General features: G+C 43.5%; 2 protein-coding genes across 2 annotated transcripts in view; both read left to right on the top strand.

The window, feature by feature from the left end:
• The window catches only part of kif13a (kinesin family member 13A), a 34,427-nt gene extending 19,780 nt beyond the window's left edge, over positions 1–14,647 (top strand). The window contains exons 14-41 of the mRNA XM_070912319.1: positions 74–204; positions 484–570; positions 658–833; positions 1,676–1,895; positions 2,822–2,984; positions 3,119–3,262; positions 3,346–3,495; positions 4,608–4,772; positions 4,913–5,086; positions 5,215–5,366; positions 5,454–5,586; positions 5,752–5,898; positions 6,480–6,512; positions 7,408–7,507; positions 7,665–7,791; positions 7,892–7,947; positions 8,034–8,158; positions 8,766–8,942; positions 9,059–9,151; positions 9,289–9,441; positions 9,587–9,664; positions 9,765–9,815; positions 10,193–10,280; positions 10,398–10,549; positions 11,430–11,591; positions 12,403–13,205; positions 13,296–13,597; positions 14,335–14,647. Of these exons, the coding sequence (XP_070768420.1) occupies positions 74–204; positions 484–570; positions 658–833; positions 1,676–1,895; positions 2,822–2,984; positions 3,119–3,262; positions 3,346–3,495; positions 4,608–4,772; positions 4,913–5,086; positions 5,215–5,366; positions 5,454–5,586; positions 5,752–5,898; positions 6,480–6,512; positions 7,408–7,507; positions 7,665–7,791; positions 7,892–7,947; positions 8,034–8,158; positions 8,766–8,942; positions 9,059–9,151; positions 9,289–9,441; positions 9,587–9,664; positions 9,765–9,815; positions 10,193–10,280; positions 10,398–10,549; positions 11,430–11,591; positions 12,403–13,205; positions 13,296–13,597; positions 14,335–14,468 (4,476 nt within the window). The 3' untranslated portion in view covers positions 14,469–14,647. The remainder of the gene's footprint in view (positions 1–73; positions 205–483; positions 571–657; positions 834–1,675; positions 1,896–2,821; positions 2,985–3,118; positions 3,263–3,345; positions 3,496–4,607; positions 4,773–4,912; positions 5,087–5,214; positions 5,367–5,453; positions 5,587–5,751; positions 5,899–6,479; positions 6,513–7,407; positions 7,508–7,664; positions 7,792–7,891; positions 7,948–8,033; positions 8,159–8,765; positions 8,943–9,058; positions 9,152–9,288; positions 9,442–9,586; positions 9,665–9,764; positions 9,816–10,192; positions 10,281–10,397; positions 10,550–11,429; positions 11,592–12,402; positions 13,206–13,295; positions 13,598–14,334) is intronic.
• Positions 14,648–17,749: 3,102 nt separating this feature from the next.
• rbm24b (RNA binding motif protein 24b) lies at positions 17,750–21,888 on the top strand. Its single transcript, XM_070912320.1, has 4 exons — positions 17,750–17,920; positions 18,243–18,366; positions 18,631–18,685; positions 21,531–21,888. The coding sequence occupies exons 1-4, from the start codon at positions 17,750–17,752 to the stop codon at positions 21,886–21,888; spliced, it is 708 nt and encodes a 235-aa protein (XP_070768421.1).
• The last annotated feature ends 500 nt before the right edge of the window (positions 21,889–22,388 follow it).

The raw sequence follows: 22,388 nt of genomic DNA on the forward strand, positions 1-22,388 counted from the left end.
AGAAGATGTTGGGTGTAATTATGTTCAGATCTGTCATTATAGTTTCCTTAATCTGTCCTCCACCTGTGTGTAGGTGCACACGCGTGTGGGCGCGGACACGTCTCAGGACATCCAGCTGTTTGGGATCGGTATCCAGCCGGAGCACTGCGTCCTGGAGCTCTGCCCAGATGGTGACGTCACCCTGATGCCCATAGGGAATGCCAGGTGAGCTACTATACAACTACCTCCAACATGCTCTCAGTCTGTCTCTGTGTATCTCTCTGTTGTTTCTCTCCTTCATGGATGACTGGACCTCAGTGTTTCACATGACCTCACTGTACGGGAATCTATGATCTGAGCTCCTCGCTTTGATATCAGAGCCATGTCTCCCTCCCACCACAAAGGGATTGTTCCTTCTCAATTAGTTTTCCCTGTTTAAAGATGAAGATCATAATTCCATCTGACATCTCCATTATTAGAATTTAATTCCTCTGTTTTCTACAGGACCTGTGTGAACGGAGCAATGATTGATTCCTTGGTGCACCTGTGGCACGGAGATCGTATCTTATGGGGCAACAATCACTTCTTCAGGTATAAGACTTGTCATAGTGTGACACATTCAAATGTGTGTGGAATTTAATTAAAATGTCAGTGATTGGAAGAGCTGTTGCTTTGCAGGATTAATCTGCCTAAACGAAAGCGGCGGGACCGTTTAAAGGAGCTGGACAGAGCTTCTCCCAGAGAGAGCTTCGTGGAGGTGGACGTGGAGACTGCCAGCGAGGCCTCTTCTGAGCAGGACTACAGCTACGAGTTCGCCCAGATGGAGGTCATAATGAAGACTCTGGGGAACAATGGTATGATTAGGATAATCTGCCTTCTGTAATCTACATGATCCTTTAGTCCTTCAGGCCACAGCTGTATACAGTGTGTGTTCCACCTCCACAGGATCCTGACACTTCAGCTTGTTCCAGCTACTCTGACCAAATAGCAACATCTTTTGGAAATGCCATTGCTGTAACACAATACTCCGGTCTTTGTTTATCTATTTATCTTGAATATTGATATGCACAATTATTTTCTATTTTTTCTTTTTGATTGTTCAGTTGATTGTTGTTACAAAATGTGGGTGGAGCTGAGGTGGGACAAACAAACTACCACAACAAGACAAGACAAGACAAGTTAGGGCTCAAAGTAATGATTATATTTAGCACTGTCGCCTCACAGCAAGAGGGTTCTGAGTTCGAACCCGCTGTGGCCCTTCTGTGTGGAGTTTGCATGCTCTCCCTGGGCCTGATTTCCCTGATTTAGTCATCTTTTTTTTTTTTGTTTTTCTGTCAATACGTTGACTTTTCAGTCAATAGACTAAATGATTATTTAAATTATAATTTAGCACTAATATTTTTTTAAATCACCAACAACACACATTGCAGTTAGAAAATAATTTACTATCGAGACCCTAACTTCTAACCATAAAGAGAATTTGCAGATTTTCCCAAGAGTCCATGGGAGGATCTGCATCTTCTCAATATAATTGTATTTTATTTAAAAACTGAATATTAAATTAAATTAAATTAAATTAAATTTTATATTAATATTAAATATTTGTTATCAGCTGTGGTGGTTGCTATTTGGTCCTTCAGTGTAGAAGCTTCGCTCCCCTAACCCTAACCCTGACCCTGTTTCTCGTGTGTTGTAGACCCCATGCAGAATGTGGTCCAGGTGCTGGAGAAGCAGTACCTGGAGGAGAAACGGACAGCTCTGGAGGAGCAGAGGATGATGTATGAGCGAGAGCTGGAGTCACTACGGCAACAGCTGTCTCCCGAGAAAACACAGCAACACCACCGCAGCAGCAGTGACCGCCTCACGTTCCCGACGCACACACCACACAGCAAGCTGCGACTGTGGACAGAGGAGCGGTTAGTGGAGTGCACACATGCTACCATGTATCAAAAGCATATTGCTTCAACCAGAGTTGCATGAAATATTCATGTTGTTCAACTTATTTGGTATACATAGTTATATGAACATGTAGGAGCCAAATGTGTTCCCAGAATATGCTCAGACTTTTGAAGCAGTTAAGTGTTTGAAATGTCTTACAAGGATTTTGTTGCTGACTCTGAGTCAGTCAGTTCCTGCAGGTTTATCCGTGAGGCATGATGCTATAAAGTTCCTCCTCACCTTAAAGATGCCACGTGGAATTGAGATCAGGCCTAGACAGTGAGCGGGGATCTGGAATAAGATACATTTACTCGTCATCTTCCTGTATTAATCCTGATGTTAGACTCATTCTTGCTGAACGTATCATTTGAAAAATGGTACAGTGAAGTGATGAACTGGTTCACTATCAGTATTTTGGTACACTGCGGCATTCAAACAGAGTTGTATCCCAAAGGGAGTTTAAATTTGCCACATCCAACCTACTACAACACCAAAACTTTGCTGAAACATTGACAGCATGGCAACATGTTCTATGCTAGATTCAGCCTTGACGTTGTGTGCTTCACAGAGAGAAACGAGGCCCTCCTGCACGTCGTTGAGCTGATATTAGAGTAACTGATAGCTCGTTAGCTTTAGCTATTATCCTGACTGAGTTTTTACTTCCTGAGTGTTATATTTTGCCATCCTTGGTAGACTCTTGCGGGGAGCGAGCCAAATCTGAGATGCAGGGATCAGCGACCCTTCTACTTAAACTTAAACATCGCGTTTTTCCAGACAAAGTTTCATCAGTAACTTCCCTCTCAACTCTGACTGAATCATCTCTGTGTTCTGTTGTCTGTCTGTGTGTGTGTGTGTGTGTGTGTGTGTGTGTGTGTGTGTGTGTGTGTGTGTGTGTGTGTGTCAGGGATGAGCTTTTTCGTCAGAGCCTTTCTCGACTGAGGGAGCAGGTCGTGAAAGCCAACACCTTGGTGCGAGAAGCCAACTTTTTGGCAGAGGAGATGAACAAACTGACTGACTATCAGGTCACCCTTCAGATTCCTGCAGCCAACCTCAGCGCCAACCGCAAGGTCAGACCTCTGAACCCCCCAGCAATCACACACCACATCACCTTACTAAGGGGGTGATAGGCGTGATATTTCAAGGTGTGATCAGCTAATGAAATATACGAAGCGTCTAAATCTGTTGAACCGTTTTTATGTAGCGTGGAGTGATAGTGAGCGAGCCGGCTATTCAGGTGCGGAGAAAAGGGAAGGGGACCCAGGTGTGGACCATTGAGAAGCTGGAAAACAAACTGGTGGACATGAGAGACCACTACAGGGACTGGAAGGAAGGCTCAGAGGAGATGGTAAGAAACAGACGATCAGAAACAGGAGAAGATAAGTAGAAAAGATTAAAAGAATGGCTTTTTCCTGTTTGTTTGTTTTTCAGAATAATAAGGCAAACGGTAATCACTGTGACCCATTCTATGAGGCGCAAGAGAACCACAACCTGATAGGGGTGGCCAACATTTTTCTGGAGTGCCTTTTCCATGATGTCAAACTGCAATATGCTGTGCCCATCATCAGCCAACAGGGAGAGGTAAGGGTACACCAGCATACACAGATTAATACTCAGATAAATTATTCATGCTGCAGCTCTCCAATATTCTTTTCACATCAGGCCCATGTGAAAGGATGGAAAGGACAATTTAAGAAAAATAATAATTTACTGCTTGAAATTCATCACCAAAACTTTAAAAACAAAAGAAATGCATGGAGGGAAGACTTAGAAATGGATATACCATCGAGGACTGGGAAAGAGTATGTACCAAAGCTCACAATCAGTACAAGATTTAGACTGTTACAACATAAATGGCTTATGAGAACATATATTACCCCAGTTATTTTGAGTAAATATAATAGGAATACTCTGGATTTGTGTATAAAATGTACTGAGGAGAAAGGGACGCTATTTCACTGTGTATGGCAATGTAATAAGGTGAAAGCTTTTTGGGAGGAGGTTAGTAAAGCAATAGAAAAAATGATCTCAAAGCATATCCCAAGGAATCCTGCTCTCTATATATTAGGAATCTATCCAAAGAACTCCAAATTCACCAAAAGTGAACAAATAATGATCGATATGTGTCTTCTACATGCTAAAAGTTTTTGCACTGTTTTGGAAAAAGACCAATGTGTCAAACGTTACATTTTGGGTGAGACAAATGTTATCGACCTTTCCTTTAGAAAAGGTGACATATATACAAAAAGGGAGGCAGGATTTCTTTGAGAAAATATGGGGGGCATTTGAGGAGTTTGTGAAATCTGTAGATTTGGAGGACGAGGACGTGGGGAATGACTGATTTGTGATGTAAACCTCGTGATGCAGTACAATAAGTGAGTGATGAGGTGCCCTGACTATATTGCACTTTTGAGATACATACATAGATGTCTGAGATATATAATGTTTCTTTCTTCTTTACTGATTTTCTTTTTGTTGTGGTTTTTGTTTGTTTATCACACATATGTCTCAAAAAGTGTGCTGTTTGTTGAAGCACATATTTATATGGTTGTGACAATTGTGTGTATAAATGAAAAAGTTTAATAAACATAATGTTAAAAAAAAAAAAAAAAAATTTAAAAACAGAGGCAGTAGACTATCGCAGACATTTTTTTGAATGGGGGAGATGACGTCTCCCTGCCCTGTGTGTACAGGTAGCAGGCAGGTTGCACATAGAGCTGATGCGAGTGAGTGGAGCTGTACCAGAGCGCCTGTCTGGGGGAGACGACTCGTCAGAGAACTCCAGTGAGAGCAGCTGCTATGAAGTGATGGACACCAACGGGGAGATCGTCCACATGGCCAAGAGGCTCACCTGCAGGGTAAAAGCCACATGTCACTGGATTTTAACAAAGATAGATCATATTTCTATCATATTCTTCTGAGTCAAACTGATAACTGTCACAGTACATCAGCACTCAGTAACTCAGCTTCATCCTGTCTGCTTGTCTCTTTGCTGCAGGTGCGGATTAGGGAGGCTACAGGTCTGCCGCTCAACCTGTCCAACTTTGTCTTCTGTCAGTACACCTTCTGGGAGCACGGTGAGCCCACTGTGGCTCCTCCCATGGTCAGCCCAGACAGACCTTCCCCTCGAAGCCCAGATGCCCAGTTTACTGTCCAGTTTGATCACTGCAAAGTAAGTGAAAAGGAGAAGCTGGTTGTTAGTGCCTTACCTTGAAGCATTAGTCAGAATTTTGAATTCCTGTAACTTTTGTTAACTACTTTTATTTTCAACTCCACCACAAACATCTTGTCTTTGTGCAGGACTACGTGGTGCACGTGACAGATGAGTTTTTGGAGTTTATATCAGATGGAGCGCTGGCCATAGAAGTGTGGGGTCACCGCTGTGCTGGGAACGGACGTTCACTCTGGGAGTTGGACGCGCTGGAGGCCAAGACCCAGACGCTCCGAGACAGGTACATGTATCACATGTTGCGCACACACAGACCCACACAGACACTGACATTTCATGCCTCGCTAATCTTGGCTGTGGTGTGTTCTAGGTGGAATGAGGTGTCTCGCAGGATCGAGCTGTGGATCTCCATCCAGGAGCTGAACGAGCAGGGAGAGTACTCATCTGTGGAGCTGAGTCCTGGAAAAGACATCAGCACAGGAGGAGTCTTCCAACTTCGACAGGTCAGAGACAAACTACTTTCCCTGGCTGCCCTACATCAAACACACACTTAAGAGGATCATAACTAATTATGTAATTCTAAAGAGCAATTTGTACATGTAGTACCTCGAGAGTGCAGTGCTGGAAGCAGCACTCTGATATTGAACTATGAGGATTTGTCCAAGCAGGGTCACTCCAGGAGGCTGCAGGTGTGTGTGAAACCGGTCCAAAACTCAGGCACTCTGCCTCTGCTGGTGGAGGCTGTGCTGTCTGTCTCTATTGGCTGTGTGTCTGCTCGCTGCACCAAACTACAGAGACCACTCGACAGCTACCAGGTATGTGAAACACAGATACACATTTTTGCATATACTCAGGTGGTACTTAGACTATGAACCCCTTGTGTTAAACAACAAAAATAGGATGATGATTCGTATGTAACTGATTCTGAGAACAGAACAGAGTTTTGGAAACAGTGTGCTTGTTTCATGCCAGTCATATACAATGTTACGCTGATTCAGCCAAAGTATGTTTAGTCCATCTCGGGTGTCGTGCCATGACTGGTTCATCTGGATAGCTGGCAGTGAGTCTAAAGAAGGCCAAGGAATGTACAAAGTCGTTAGTACTCTTGTTTGTTCTGTTAACATGCACTGATGTGCCCTGATGTAGAAAGGAAGCGACGATTTGAGAAACTCTAACTAGTCACGGAATCCTTTTTTTAATTTTCCACATTCAGAATAATTAAAGAGTAAATTCTAGGGCTGGTTTCATTACTCAAACGCATGTAAACACAGATTGTTCTTTCACATCATTGAGATTCCTAGACAGTTACATGAGCATTGAATGATAAGCTATGAGCTGTCATGTCAGGGCCTTTTCTGGTTCCCCACATTTGACTGAGTGTGTTCTCTCCTGTCAGAGAGAGGTGGAAGACGATGTGGATAGTTATCAGGTACCCTCTCAGTCTCCTCCTGCTGCTGCTCCCCCTGTAGTTCACTCTGCAGCATGAAGGAAACCCAACTGTTCATGTGTTTGCGACTAGGCCTGTTGCTGAGGGCATGTGAGGCAGGAGGCAGAGGGCCTCCACCAGCTAAACGAGTGCTTTATTAAACAGCAGCTGCACATGCGGATGATTTCTGATGCTTTAATTATCGATCACACCAACCATTCTTTGGCAGCCCTCTACGCAAAACACAGTTCCACCCATGGCTGAGCTCCCAGCCGGCAGTCTGTCTGCCAGGGATCTTGTCCCGCTCTCTCTTGCCTTTCCCCTCAGGTTGCACACACTAATGCTACTGTTTGCTGCAGGAATAATAAGCCTCACATAATCACACGGGTATTGCATGGCTGCATGATTTACAGCAACTTTGCATGGTGGAAGTGTGCTGATGTCAGAGGCATAATGCGGTTGGCTTTGAGGTCTGTTGGTTACTGTGGACATTGCAAAGAGGAATCTGCTCTCTGTGGTTCCTTCACAGAGTGATCTGCTGTGCATCCAGGTAGGACTTTGGGTGGCTGTGGCTGCATTTGAGGACATGTTAGTGTGTGCATGAAAGTGTGTGTGAATGCACGTGTGTAAGTTGCAAAAGGGTGTGTTTTGAGAATTTGACCACAATCGTTTTTCAGTCAAAAATGCAGGCTTTGATTTTTAACACCTAGGGTCTGGGAACTTATATCAGGCCCAGCTTTTACTTGGGTTGGCTAATTTATTAGGAGTGATGGTCTTAAGGAGCAGTTACAGTACCCCCTCAGACATATCAGCCCTGTGCACCCTCACCTCGCCCTGCAGCAGATCCTCTGCCCTACCGAGCCAGCTGCCACTGATTCTGGTCTCTGTCTGCTTCCAGGAGGAAGATCTCAACTGTGTTCGAGAGCGCTGGTCGGAGGCCCTGATCAAACGCCGGGAGTACCTTGATGAACAAATCAAGAAAATCATCAACAAACACGGTGAGTCCGGGGCCCGTTGTCACAGCTACCACCTGCTGAAGGACCTGTGGTGGTGGGGGGGGGGGGGGGGGGGGGGGGGCTTTTGTGTGTCGTCTGAATTTCCAGTATGTTTGTCCGTGTGTTGTGATGACACCTCTCTCCTCATTTATGTATCCAGAGAAGTCAGAGGAGGATATTGAGCGTGAGGCTCGGCTGGTGGAACAGTGGGTTGGCCTGACTGAAGAGAGAAACGCAGTGCTGGTACCTGCACCTGGCAGTGGCATCCCTGGAGCTCCTGCAGACTGGTAAAAAACACAAACACACTTCCATGCATGTGCCACACTCACTTAATTTACACCCCTTTGCTTTTTTATCACCATTAATCTCATATTCAACTCCCTGCAGGACCCCACCTGCAGGAATGGAAGCTCACATCCCTGTACTCTTCCTGGATTTAAATGGTGACGCCGACACATCCTTTATATAACTGACATTTCACAGCTCCCTCTCAGGCTGCACAAACACTAACTGTCTTTTATGCCACCAGCGGATAATCTGACAGTAAATGAGCAGCTGACCGGCCCCCATTCTGCAGGCGTTAACTCCATCCTGCCCAAGGAGCATGGAAGCCAGTTCTTCTATCTGCCCATCATCCGGCACAGTGATGAGGAGGTAAGCAATGGGTTTGACTTCACTGCCCTCCTGTGGCCAAAAAGGGAACTCTGGGAAACATACAAATACAAATGTAGGTGTAGTTTCAATGTGGTTTGTCATATGACCATCATATGATCCTTGGCTTATAAAGCTGAGTGAGACTATGTATAAAAGTATTGGCTTTTCCGTTGCATCTTCGTCTACCAGTTCTATGTCGTACATTTTAAAAATACATATCATGTTTAATTGTTGCTAGAAGTTATTTTTTTTCTCAGATAATCGCACACAGACAAGAGCACTTTGGGACAACACATTTCTTTCCGACAATTATGTACATAATTGAACAATTACACAGTCATGTAATTGCGAGCATTCAAGAGAAAAGTCATCTTAATTTCTTTTTCTTTGATGTTGAGCAGCAGCACTAACCCCACAGTAATCACCACCCTCTTTATTGTGCTGAAGTGTCATGAGATGGTGATTTTTCTGCTCATTAGCCAACTGATGAAAACCAAAGCTACAGCCCACCTACATGACTGTAATCCATGTCTCTGTTGGCGGCACAGATTCTCTGTTGACGATTGTGGAGCTACATTGATAAAACACAACTCTTCTTATTCACCAGGTGTCTGCAGTGTGCTCCTGGGACTCATCCATCCACGACTCTGTGCACCTCAACCGCGTCACGTCTCCCAATGAACGCATTTACCTGATCATCAAAGCCACAGTGCAGCTCAGCCACCCTGCCTCCATGGAGCTGGTGCTCCGCAAGAGGATCGCTGTCAACATCTACAACAAACAGGTTAATACAAGAGGGATCAGATTTAATCAGAGGAGGTCAGCCCACAGCAGAGGTGGGCTTCACAGCGATGGACTGAGTTTTAATGATCAACATTAATTTTGATACGTTTCCAACAGAGTTTCACTCAGAGTCTCAAGCGAAGAATGTCCTTAAAGAACACACTTTATTCCTGTGGTGTGACGTATGAGATCGTTTCCAACATACCAAAGGTAAAGCTCCTCTCTGATAAAGTACAATATGTTATTGTACCACTGTATCTAACAAAGGCTGCTTTCCGGATGTGTGACAAATAACCAGTTTGGTGTTTATCATCATCAGCCCTACGTTTCTTCTCTTTCCTTTCCAGGCCTCAGAGGAGCCGGAGGAAAGGGAAACCTTAGCCCTCATGGCTGCACGCGGGGACAGCGAGGAGACTCAGGATGGAGAAACCTATATAGAGAAGTACACACGGGGGGTTCTGGAGGTGGAGAACATCCTCAGTCTGGAGAAGCTACGACAGGTATTTTATACAGTAGCATATTGACATCCTGAAACACAATCTGCTGATGTCAGAGGTGCTGTTTGGTAAAAATGTATGATTTAGTGCTCTGTAAATCATTCATCTTTTGGGGGTAAAGATGCATCTGTCTGTTTTTTCCCTGAAGGCTGTGACAGTGAAGGAAGCGCTCACTGCCAAGGGGAGACACCTAAGAAGGAGTATCAGCACACCAAATGTACAGCATGTAATGAATACATCACTCACTGCACTACCCACTGAGCCATATGGAAATAATTGTTATTGAATAATATGACACTGATAACGTCTTGTTTCTTGCTCTCCAGTCTTCATGTAGTAAAACAGACCTGACAGGCTGTGAGGATGAAGACTGTAAGGTAAGTCAGGTGTGTCTCAACAACACGTTAATCACTAAACTCTGATGTTAGACTGCAGTTAACTTTTCTTGGCTGCAGATCACATTTGTAATTATTCTGTCATCATAAAAATAAGAATGTATCTGATTATAATAGCCTTGTTTACACGCATAACTTTTATCATAGCTAAATGCTGCTTGTTTGACAATACAAATCTCACTTTTTAAAGTTTTACAAGGAATTTCTCTCACCTGGACACTAGGGGTCTCCACTTGAGCCCAGAGCTTGTACATGTAGATGGTGAAATGTAGTGTGCAATACAGCAGAAGAGTCTGTTAGCTGCAACTTTACTTTAACCTCATAATACTTTCCAATATAACCTGTGCATTATTATCTAGGACCACTGTGAGCATGTGGACAGCACCAACTGCAATCCCCAGGAAGGCTCGCTTTGCACCACACCCATCAAAAGCAAGGAGAATCCAGGTAAACTACAGAAACGGCAAATGTGTAGCAGCTGCATTGTGTCCTGACGTCCTTTCCTGTGAGAAACAAAAAAGTGTTTGTGTTGCTACATTATAACCACTGAATGTTCCCACACAGGTTTGGTTCCAGAGAGCCCCACGTTCTTCAACTCCAGCCCCTTCAAAGTCCTCTCCCCTCAGCCATCTAAGTTCCTCAAGTCTCTGCTTCCTGTCAAAGAGGAGAACAAGGCGAAGAAAGTCCTGGAGGCCCGGCCGCTGCTGGGACAAGAGGTAAGGGGGAAGGAGTTAGGTTCACTTTCTCAGGAGGGGAGTATTCATGTTTTATATCCTTGTTTTGTCAGTCCTCTCTCAAACCTCATTTTTACATTTTACCATGCCGCCTATCATTTCAAATTACATTTCCACATCAAATATATTGACATTGACCAAAATTACTAATTGTCCAAAGCTGCCTGAAGATTTTTGTGAAAATGGCTTTCCTGTTGTATGACTGGAAAAAGCACAACAACAAAAAGACGCGACGGCACCATCTACTGTGTTTATGTCACTGTACTGAAATGAAAGAGCATGACTCACAGGAGCATGACTTCAGCTGTGGAGAGCCACAACACTAAATTAGACAAAGCTTCGCTCTAAAGTCTCATGTCTGACGCTGTTTGTGATGATTGGATTTTTCGGGTAGTTTGTGGCTGTTCCAACCATTTAAACTAACCTTGCATATTTGTTTTCATTCCATGCTTGAAGTGGACTAAAAGAGGTGGAGGTACTTTACGAATCAGTCCTCGCAGCATAATTGGCTCAGTAGGCAGCAGGATTAGAGCAAAATAGAGGGAATAAGAGTTCTGAGTGTGTGACTGCGGTGGTACATTAATAGCTGCAGTCTGGATCAAAATGGTCTTTTGTATGATATTAAAAGATAGCAAGAGCTTAGACAATTACAATAGTGACTACAAACATATGGACCTACTACTCACAGGAAGGTGCAATAAAATGTACAGTTACCCATATGTAGGACACTTCAAGCACTGTTTTTTGTGAAATATTAAACTGCATGGCACTAACTGTGTAACTGGCCTGCCCAGCTCCATGCATGCTTTTTGTGTGTGTGTGTGTGTGTGAAGTGTGTGCTGTTGTTCTGACCCATCCACAGAGCATGCGCTCATGTGTGGACAGCCCTGCACTGCTCCCCCCTCCCTGCCCCTGGCGCCGGCCCAGGGCAGGCAGCGAGGGCCACTGCAAGCTTTCCACCTCCACCTCCACTCCCTCCACTCCCACCAGCAGACAGCTCAGCCACACACTGCCACACACTGCTGTAAGTGCTACACACACCAGCACACACGCCGCTTTCCGTGAATTGGCAGAGTTTCCATTGAGGTTCAGACACTTTCTGACAAATTGTTGTAAAGGTTCCCTTGCAACAAACATACTTTCGCAAGTTCCAACAGTAAATAAATATTTAAATAGTAAATACAAAGTTACATAATGGTGAAAAATGAAGATCATTGATGAGGGTAATTCCTTGGTCAACTGATTTTGGTCTTTTTTCAGAATCCAAAAAGTTTGTAAATTCACTCTAATCTTTGTATTGCACTATGCAGTGCCATTTTTTGTAGTTTTTGTAGTCTGTATAGCACTGAACACAAGATGAAACCCCTCCTGCTCCATACACTGGACCCGCCACATTGTGTACATACATACATTATATTATGTATCATGTTAGGTTTCAAACCAAATGAGTGTGTGTCACAGTAAATGAGTACAGTATGAGATCATTATAGTCCTAATAATTATTATGTTTAATATGCCTAATTGCCATATTTTGCACTATCCTCACATTATGATATATACCTCTCTCAACCCCAACATCACCAGTGCTTTGAGACCAGTATGTTTAAACCCATGCATAAGTACAATGGTACACACCTTAAACTAACGTTAAGAAAACAAAATGTGCCACATTATTCATATGTTCATGTTCCATTATCACATTTTACATCATTTTTTCCATTGTCTTCATTCACTTTAAAAACAGTGTTTATACAGGCTAATGCTCCATACAGGCTATAGCTGACATCATGTCTGGTGGGATATGTCTTTTGTCCTGCTGCTGTTGTTTTGATCAGCAGGACTCTGAGGACGAGGAGGCAGATGTGGACATGGCCCTGAATCTTGATCGGGGCCCTCAGGACCACGGCGGCTTCAAGCCTTACATCCCAGAGGACTTTGCAAACTTTGAGATCTACAATGCCACTTTGGAGAGCCAGGAGGGGTTTCTATCCTCCCGTTCTGACCTGAGGGGAAGCCGGTGTGGAGGTGGGAGCGGGGAGCGAGAGGTGCCTCGAAGCCCCACGGCCAGCAGCTGCACCAGTGGCTACTTTTCACACAGTGCCTCCAACGCCACGCTGTCTGACATGCCTTTCAGTGCCAGCGAGAGCTCCGACCACCTCAGCTGCACCTCCAGAGACCCCCATGACTCTCTCGGCTGTCCCGCCGGAAGAGGCTGCACCCAAACCAAAAGTGTTTCTGCAGGGAGTGACACCCAGCAGCCTCCTCCCTCAGCAGGTAGGGTTCAGGATCTGCTTCCTGCCTCCTCGCCTGTCAGTGGCCCTAATTGCACAGACAAGCAGCAAACATTCCCTCTGCCTCACAACTGTGTTCTCAGTGCCAGCCAAGAGTTCACGGACTTTAAAGGGGCTGATGACAGTATTGGAGACGGTGACTTAGCACATTTTACAGAGGGATGGCCGCAGGAGGGTTTGGAGTTCCCTGCAAACCAGCAGAAGAAAACAGATAACGTAGAAACATGTGACACTGGCAATCAACACTCCTCTGATGTCTCTGGTATTATCAACAGATCTGTTCCTGAAAACACTTCAACTGCTATATGCAAGTGTCCAGATGATACAGGCTGTGTTAGTGTAGCTGTGTCCTGCCCGAACACACCTGTAGTTTGCACTTCAGTCAGAGCCCCAGTATCTGTGCCATCTCCATCTCCAGCATCACTATCCCTGGTCACACCTGTATCTACAGCCCCATCCTCTACCCCGACTCCACGAGCAGGAGGAGAACCTCCAATCCAGGAGCCAGCCCAGGGAGATCTGCCCCACGGGAGTCCCTGTCCCAGCCCAAACCCCAGCAGCGCAGAGCCCTCAGGCGATTCCAGCGGAGACGAGAGCACGCCCGTCGCTCAGCTTCCTGACTGGATGGCCCCCGGGGAGCAGGTGTGGGTGGGGAAGAGGAGAGGAACGGTCCACTATGTCGGAGGGGTGGAGTTTGCTAAGGGGATCTGGATTGGTGTGAAGCTTGACATGGCAGTGGGTGAGTCCCTTTAAAGACACAGTTTGTCCACCAGAGAGCACAAGTTTATTTTTCAACTGTTAAAGTTCCATTCAGTACAGATCTAGGTCACAAGTCTCTAATAACTACATTTTAGGGATCCTTATAAGAAATGTTTGTCTATGTTAAGATGTATTTAACCCTCAAATATAGATGTCAATACCAGCAGGGCCAGATTAACTCACAATGGGGTAAAAAGTGGCTAAGTGACTGTGGGCCCATACTCACCCCCACAGTTACTGTAGGAATATTATTATAGGAACAGGAATGTACACTATTTCAATTTTAACACAGGCTCCCTCTACAAGACAGGTAATGATGCAGGGCCATTCCAGTTCAGATGATGTTGTGCTTTAGCGGTGCCTATTCTCCAATAAGAAGTGATTGATTTGGCACAGAAACCAAATAATGAAAAGGTTCATGTAGGAGGGTTAGGTTTAATCATCATAGCTTTGTTGTGTGGTAGTCATCTGACTTATGGTTATTTATGAGGAAACTTGCTATGAATCACATAACTGTAAACCAACTGACACATAATATATAGTAGGTAATCATGGTAGTTGCCTGCTTTGCCCGCTCAGCCCTGGTTATCAGCCTCAAAAATCCACTACTCCTCTGGCTCTACTTTTTAATATAGATTCCTTGTGTATGAAAGGTCCAAATGTGACATAGCATGAAGGTTCAGAGCGATATATCTGTTATGATTGATCTTCCTTTAGGTAAGCACAACGGGACTGTCCAGGGCAGAGTGTACTTCCGCTGCCCCCCAGGCCACGGCGTGTTTGTGAAACCATCTCGTCTCACTAGAGGGCCGCCCTCCATGGACACAGAACCCCAGACTCTGATCAGATAGGACCCAAAGAAGGACCGGCTTTCTGAAGAATGGCAGGGACCCAAGGGCAGTCCTCAGATCCAGTGCCTATGTGTGAACCACAGGCTGACTTCAGTATGGCTCCTTTCCTTCCATCCCTCTGACCGCACAAATCTCTGAGCTGATGTATTCTGCAGCCGTGTCTGCTTTCCTAAAGCATATCTGACCTGTGCATTTAATGAAGGTATATCCTAATTACTGTCCACTGAAAAATTCACTATGCACATGTCTGAGTTTTCTATACGGTGATATTTTTGATAGAGAAGTTCACTTTTAACTGGGAGTCCATATGGAAATATTACTCACATACATTTTCTTACATTGGTTTCTGAACATTATGTATGATATTTTTGTAAGACAATGCATCTTCCCCTGAGGCTCATAGTGGAGTAATCTGGGATATGAAGATTAAGAATGTACTACTGTTAATAAACATTGATATTTACATCAATATGATATGTCAGGGGTAACCAAAGAACTACGGTTCCATATCTGCTGTTATGAGTAATTTGTTATTTTTTTAATATGTGGAGGTAAACATTATATATATATATCTATGTGTCCAAGTAAAGCTTAGTGCCATATCTCTAGGAGTAATGCCACAAACCCTGAACAAAGGACAAATCTGCCAAACCTGAGTTGCTTTCAGTGTTTTTACTGCAGTTATCATGTTAAATTATCCTGTTGAAGTACTGTAACACTGTGGAGGAAATAATCCCCATCCAGCATGAGACTGTTGCTGTTTGATTGCTTGCACTGGAAAGGATTCTTAGAGAGTTTGCCGACTGTCTTCCGTATTGGACTGATATTTTCTGAATATTTTCTAACTGAAGTGACTGAGGAACCGTGCATCATCACTTTAACCTGAGGGAACAAAGCAGCTAGGCTTTGTCCAAGGCCTGGATGTACTGATGCCTTAATGCCCTGTCCATAAAGGCAGGCACATAAAGCCCACTTAATGAACTCCATAACAAGTTCACTGAGTTTTAAACTAACTGTGTGGACCTGAAACCTGTGTATGTATATTACGATGCATTCAAAATGCCACCCAGCCTCGCTGACTGACTGATAGAATACCTTGTTAACTGATTGTCCATCTGCATTTTATATGTTAACTGATATATAACACTACATGTTAAAAGGTACTCAATAATGCATTTTTTTCACATGGCGGATTGGATGAATGGGTGACGGACTGTATCAGGTTACAGAAGACGGTGCAAAAGTAGAAGACTTGTCCTATGAACTTATATTTTTATGGACGTGTTGAACTTTGGAGCTGACTAGAAATAGTTCTATATCCGAGCTGTAATTTTGAGTAAATGAAACAAACCCAAGACCTTACTTTAAAAGAAGAGAACAAAGCTGCTCTCCCTCATAAGGAGTTGTAAATAGAAATGTATTTGAACATAGTATTTACACTATTATAATGTACAGAATTGTATTTATAATGTATCTCAAACTGTTGTAATTGGTACAAAATGTTCTAGAATAGAACATTTACAATCAGTGTGCTGTGTCGACTCTTCATTTGGCTCGTTCGAGCTGACCTTGATTGCATATTTTAGTATGATTTAGGAGTATAGTATAGTATTTTAGTACAGCAGACACTGAGTATACGCAGTATTCATTCTCTTGTGCTTCAAAACAACATCAAAATACATTTGTGAAGAATTTGTGGTCAAAGGTAAATTTAAGATTTTAAAGGAGGCCTAAAAATCTCTTTTAATAGAAACATCTGCTATTAAAAACCCTTTCCATAATTTACTCATGAGGGGATCGTTTCTCAGTGGAAAACATGCTTGTCTAATTACTCTTTATCTAAATGTAATAATATGTCATTTTAAATGCAATGTCTTTTCAAAACTACTCTTACCTTTGTCGCTCGGGGGTTGTATTCCTGGATCCTTCCAAGGTACAGAAAGAGGGAATAGGTCTGCAGTGGATTTTGCTCTTACTGAAATTTGATTATGAACAAAAATATCCTACCAACATTAACATCACAGTGGAGTGTGATTATTTACTTCATCTCGAGGAAGAGATGTCAACAGTGGTGTTTGTTCCACTTTATGGCATCTTAATGTGGGGCAAAAATGTCTCCTGTCACTTGCAGATTTGTGGTCCCCCGGAACTTGCAGGCAAATGCAGACATGTAAACATGTTGTCCCCCACAATGTAGGCCAATCATAGACTGCACCATGCACGAGATGTGCCACTAAATTGAAAGCCTGTTATTGTTTCAAATCTTGACCCATTATTAGTTGTAGCAATGCGTATAGTTTTGCAAACACTGCCACAATGCATGGTCCTTCCCAGTTTTCTAATAATTAGGCCGGTGGTGCCTCAAATGTGACATTTGAGTTAATTTAATGTAATTATAGTGCCCCCATGGGTCAACTGGTGCACTTTTTCGAAACGTGTGCTATATTACATAAATGAATATTCATGTGTCAACAATGAGTGGGCATTTTTTTTGATGATTGCAGGTCAGCCCTAAATTCAAAGTTTTAAAGATAAGCACAGACTATAAAGCAATTGTATACAGTAGACTACTGAACTAATAAGAGACTTGTAGGAGCTGTAACTAGCATTAGCATTTAGCAACCTAGGGGGAGCTACATTGTACAATTAAAAAACTGACAAATGATGAGTATTATACAGGATGATTCCAGTCATTTTAGATCATTTTATGTCTGACCACATTTAGGCCAAACACATGAATAAGGATTTCAGTATGTCCCTCCAGGATGTGGTTCCTGGCAGTGTGGGGACTTTAAAACAACATTTAGACCTTCGTGTTGGGGAGTAAAATGCACAGGAAATCATCAAGTCATGATTTTCCACTGAAGTACAAAACATTACATCATCTAGTCTCAAAGCCTAAATATCCCTGACCTGTGGTTGCCGTAAACTTTATTACAGAGAGTTTTTTCTTTACTTATTTTGCACAGTGAGTCCCTGCCACTGTTTTAGCAGCTGTGCGGCAGTAGGCAACCTGAGCGCAGGGTGGTGGTCTGGATCTGGGTGGAGTTAAGTATGTGTGTCACACACTGACAACTGGGAAATCTCCCGCAACAAACTAACAGGTGTCCTCCTCCTCCTCCTCCTCCTCCTTCAGATCCTCAGTCCACATCACCGGGGGGCTGCCTGTCCGCGCCGCAGACTCTCTCCCTCAACCGATACGAACGCGTTTCTCTACTTTATCTGACCTTACAACTTCCAGGAAATCACTTGAATATATATATATACATATATATACACAAATGATGCACTCGGCACAGAAAGACACCACATACACTAAGATCTTTGTGGGAGGTCTTCCTTATCACACAACGGACTCAAGTCTCAGGAAATACTTCGAGGTGTTTGGAGACATCGAGGAGGCTGTTGTCATCACTGATCGGCAGACGGGGAAGTCCAGAGGTTATGGATTTGTGAGTAACAACCTGCAGCCAGTTTTTGAGTTGCCATTTTAAAGTTGCCTGCACACGTGCGAGGTCAATTGAGGCAGTATCGGCACCTAAAGGCTGAGAGTCCATTATACGGTCTCCTGTTCTGTGTGACAGCCAGGACAGAAACGGCTCATTTGTTAGCACTTATTGGACAATCAAACCACGGAGTTACCCTCAGTTAAATATGACCAGGCTACTCTAAGATAAACTAAATGATCCATCATTTGTGATCTAAATCTCTGTGACCACACTGTCCAACATGAAGTCTCCATGAGGTCATTGGAAAATGTGCTATTTCCTTCAGGTGACCATGGCAGACCGGGCCTCTGCTGACAGGGCCTGCAAGGACCCTAACCCCATAATAGACGGCAGGAAAGCCAATGTGAACCTGGCCTACCTGGGGGCCAAGCCCAGGGTCATACAGCCAGGTGAGGCACTGGACCACAGCTTTATTTCATGCTCACATATAACAGGATGTAATGAAATGACTAGATGAAAGTAAATCTAAGACAGAACTAAGAATAAGTAGATATTCATGTTGATATCAGGGTGATGAAAGCTCACTGTAGACTGACATGTCAGTTGTCGTTTTTTTTCTCTAGGAAATGACAAGCCATCTTGCAAAGGATCAGAGCACTGTCTTAAAATCACCAATCATCACTTTAATCATCAAGTGTATGTTTTCATTCTAGGGTTTGCATTTGGTGTTCCTCAGATCCATCCAGCATTCATCCAAAGACCTTATGGGTATGTTAAGCTGCAGAAATGTACACTTCTTTCACAAAACCTGTCTGTATGAAATGGCAAAAATCAGCTATTGTCTTTTTATGATCTTTTGCATAATCTGTTTTTATTGTTGTAAACATGTCATCTATCATTGCCTCCACCTGTTATATCCTGAATGAGGACATGTGAGTGTTGATGTGTGCTCCTCTGCTTGGCGTTGACTGTGAAGGAAGTGAACGTTTGTCCCAGAGCCACTGCTGGACTTGACTTCATGTTGTCTATCTCTCTCTGATCTGACAGGGTCGGTAACGGTTAAAATAGCTGATGAAGGGACATGATGATTTGAGGAATAGCTGAGTCTGCATTGGGCAGAGCACTAAAGTGTTACCTGTATACTCTGACATACACAAACGCACTGAAATGGTGACTAGATGCATGGAAGTCTTCTGTTTTTCTTTTCCAGTTTTCCATAGTACATAGATTTGTGTGTGCCTTGTTTTCAGTATGATGTGGTGTTCAGCTTAACTGTGTGCTTATTTATACTTGCAGTGGGGGAGATGGGGGGTGCAGGAGGTTTTTGTGCAGACTTTTTGTGCGTTTCGATAGGGAGTTGTAACTGTAATGGGGTGCTGGTTCTTTTCCCTTTTTTAATGATTGATTTGTGCTTTAGCCTGTGGTTTATTTCCCCCCTCCCCCTCCCCGGTTTCTTGTTAACATCAAGTTGATTGTGTTTTGTTGTGAAAAGGGGGCTGATGATCACTCATTTTGTTGATTTCAAAATCGATCCCCTGCAACAAAACAAACACTGGCTTGCATGTGGGAGTTCTTTTTCCGTTTCCTTACCCATGATGCTGTGTTTTTTTTTGTTTTTGTTTTTATTAACCCATTGCTTTCACTTGTAGCTTACATCTACAGGTACACGATACTGAGCATATTTCTGAAAAACCCAAAACATCCTTTGTTTTGTATTTCTCTCATCACTCCCGCCGCTGTCATTTAGAATAACATTAAAATGTTCGAGGGGGATGAAAACAAACACAGAAGAATACGTGTAATTGCCTCCATGTTGGTACTTTATTAGCAAAGCTACAGTTTCAGTTTAAAGTAAACTGAAAACATCGAGGCTCCAAATTAAAGGTGGATCACTGTCTGTATAAAACAATTTTTAGATGTGACCTAACTTTAGATGTGATAGGTTTAGATTGCAATAACCCCAAAAAGCCAGTCTTTTTTTATACATAGACACACTCCAGTGTTCACTGCACTATAGGTTGGAGACAGAGATCTTAGCCGGTCTCTTAGGCAGCAGCTGTTGGCTACAGTGATCTCCACGGCCTCTCAAATTCAGATGGAAAATGGGAGTCACTCAGCAGCGCTGTTAATAATGTATGGCACAGACAAGGCCGCTCGGCTGCGGACAACAGGTGGGCCGAGCCATGTGCCCCGTGAAGCCTTTTGGTTATGTGCTGGGGATTACCCATGTGTCCTGGTGATTTACAAAGCACCTTTATTTAGCTCTCGACTCGCAGGACCACAAAATGTTCAACCCATCTCTTTCAATAGAGGTGGCTTAAGTCAGCTGTGCCCTTTCAGTGCTTGAACTGTTGATATTAAAACAAGGTCATATCACAGAGAAAGGACACCAGCATGTCGGTCTTGTCAAGTCGGAAATTTGTCACGTTTAATACAAGAATTGTAACATTTTCTGTGATCATTATGCAACTATAGTACAGAACAGTTAGCTCTTGTTTACAGCAGTGGATCTAGCATCCCACTTCGTAACAAGGGCAACACTCTTTGATCAGCCAGGACACCTCCAGTCTGATAATAAAGAAGTCAATTCAGGAAAGTCACTGTGACAGTAGAGTGGCACAGGCAGCCATTACAGTTGACGAGTGCCCTGCCATGTGTTACTGAAGGAGGGGATCAGCTTGTCCTTTGGAGATGACAAGAGGAGCAAAAATAGCATGCTTCCAGACTCCCTTGTCAGTCAAGTTGGCGTGTGTATGTTTGTGTGGGGGTGTATGTCTGTAAGAGGGGGAGGGGGCACTTGTCTATGGACAGATATAACAGTTTCACACCTGCTCCTCAATATATTTACTGAGGGTGACTTTAACACAAGTTTAAAGTGGGGCCAAATTTACCCAGATACCCAGGCTTGTATTTATCCATTTATACCCTGTTCTATATATAGAATATTGCTCTTCCAATGGAGATCTCTTACTCTTACACAATTTTTCCACTTTAAAATAGTTAAATGGATTTCTTTTTTGAACAAATATACCCAACAGGGCCTCTGCAGAACCTAAAACAACAAAGATCCCACTTGATAAGATATCATATGGTTAATTCACTGCATTGCAATTTATTGCATTTTTTAGCTGCTCCATTTTAAAGAAACCAAAATCCTTTCTTCACCCTATTTGTTTGTGTTTAAGGACCTATTAACATGTGTGGGCATGCCAGTATGTGTGGTGTTGGTGTGACAGTATGTGGACAGACATGTGGATGTCCACTTCTTTTCTTGATATGTTGTGTTGTTGTGCGATAAGCTCGCATTTTGTCAAATACCCTTTTCAGTGAAACTTTTGGTGCAGAGCTGGGCTGTGTCTTCTTTTAATGCCTTACTGTGTCTCAGATTCAAGTGCTTTTTGAAATTAAAAGCTGCGCTTGTTTTGCTGCTTCCTTAACTTTTCATTTCTAGGTAGGGTTTTTCAGTTGTTAATGAATGGATTTGCTGTGTTCTGAGGACTGGATTGATGTATTTGTGGCGCTTGCTTTTCAGTTTTCCAGAATTTAGTTTCAGCGTTGGAAAGATGACTGGCTGAGGCTCTGCTTTGACCCCATGTGTCTTTGTGTCCTACAGAGTCCCTGCCCACTACGTCTACCCTCAGGCCTTTGTCCAGCCCAGCGTGGTGATCCCTCATGTACAACCTTCTGCTGCTACAGCAACAGCTGCTGCTGCCACTTCCCCATACCTTGACTATACTGGAGCAGCATATGCCCAATACTCAGCGGCTGCCACCGCTGCCGCTGCCGCTGCTGCATATGAGCAGTATCCATATGCGGCCTCACCAGCACCAACAAGCTACATGACTACAGCAGGGTACGGGTACGCTGTCCAGCAACCACTCACCACTGCTGCCACCCCAGGAGCTGCCGCCGCTGCTGCCGCCTTCAGCCAATACCAACCTCAGCAGCTCCAGACAGATCGCATGCAGTGAAACTGTGAAAACTACCTTAAAGGAGGAAAGCAGGGGAGGTCACCTCCTCCCATGAAGAGAACAAAGTTAGGAGGGGGAAGACCATAGGGGCTGAATGATGGCTGTCATTACCAGGTTTTAACTTTGCAGTCCTTCTACCAAAGAGTCTGAAGAAAATCACCAAAAATGTGGAGAGGAATTACTGTATGTTTTATTCAAGTGAGATCAGTATTTTGTCACTATTGAATATATATGAATATTTAATATTTATTCAGCAGGAAAATATTTAATGTTAATTAAAGTAGACTCACTGGACCTCGTGTCGACCATTGCTGAATTCTGTATATATACTACAGTGGAATTTGTATAAAATTCCCAAGTGCATTCACGTCTTATGATCAGGTCTCTTCCCCACTTCTTTGAAAACAAACCAAAACACATGCACACATATGAGAACAGTGTGTGCAGTTTTCAGTATTTGATCGTTTTGGACCAGTATTTTGTTAAAAGCTATGCAGACA

Source organism: Enoplosus armatus, chromosome 9, assembly GCF_043641665.1.
Source record: "Enoplosus armatus isolate fEnoArm2 chromosome 9, fEnoArm2.hap1, whole genome shotgun sequence".
Lineage (NCBI taxonomy): Eukaryota > Metazoa > Chordata > Actinopteri > Centrarchiformes > Enoplosidae > Enoplosus > Enoplosus armatus.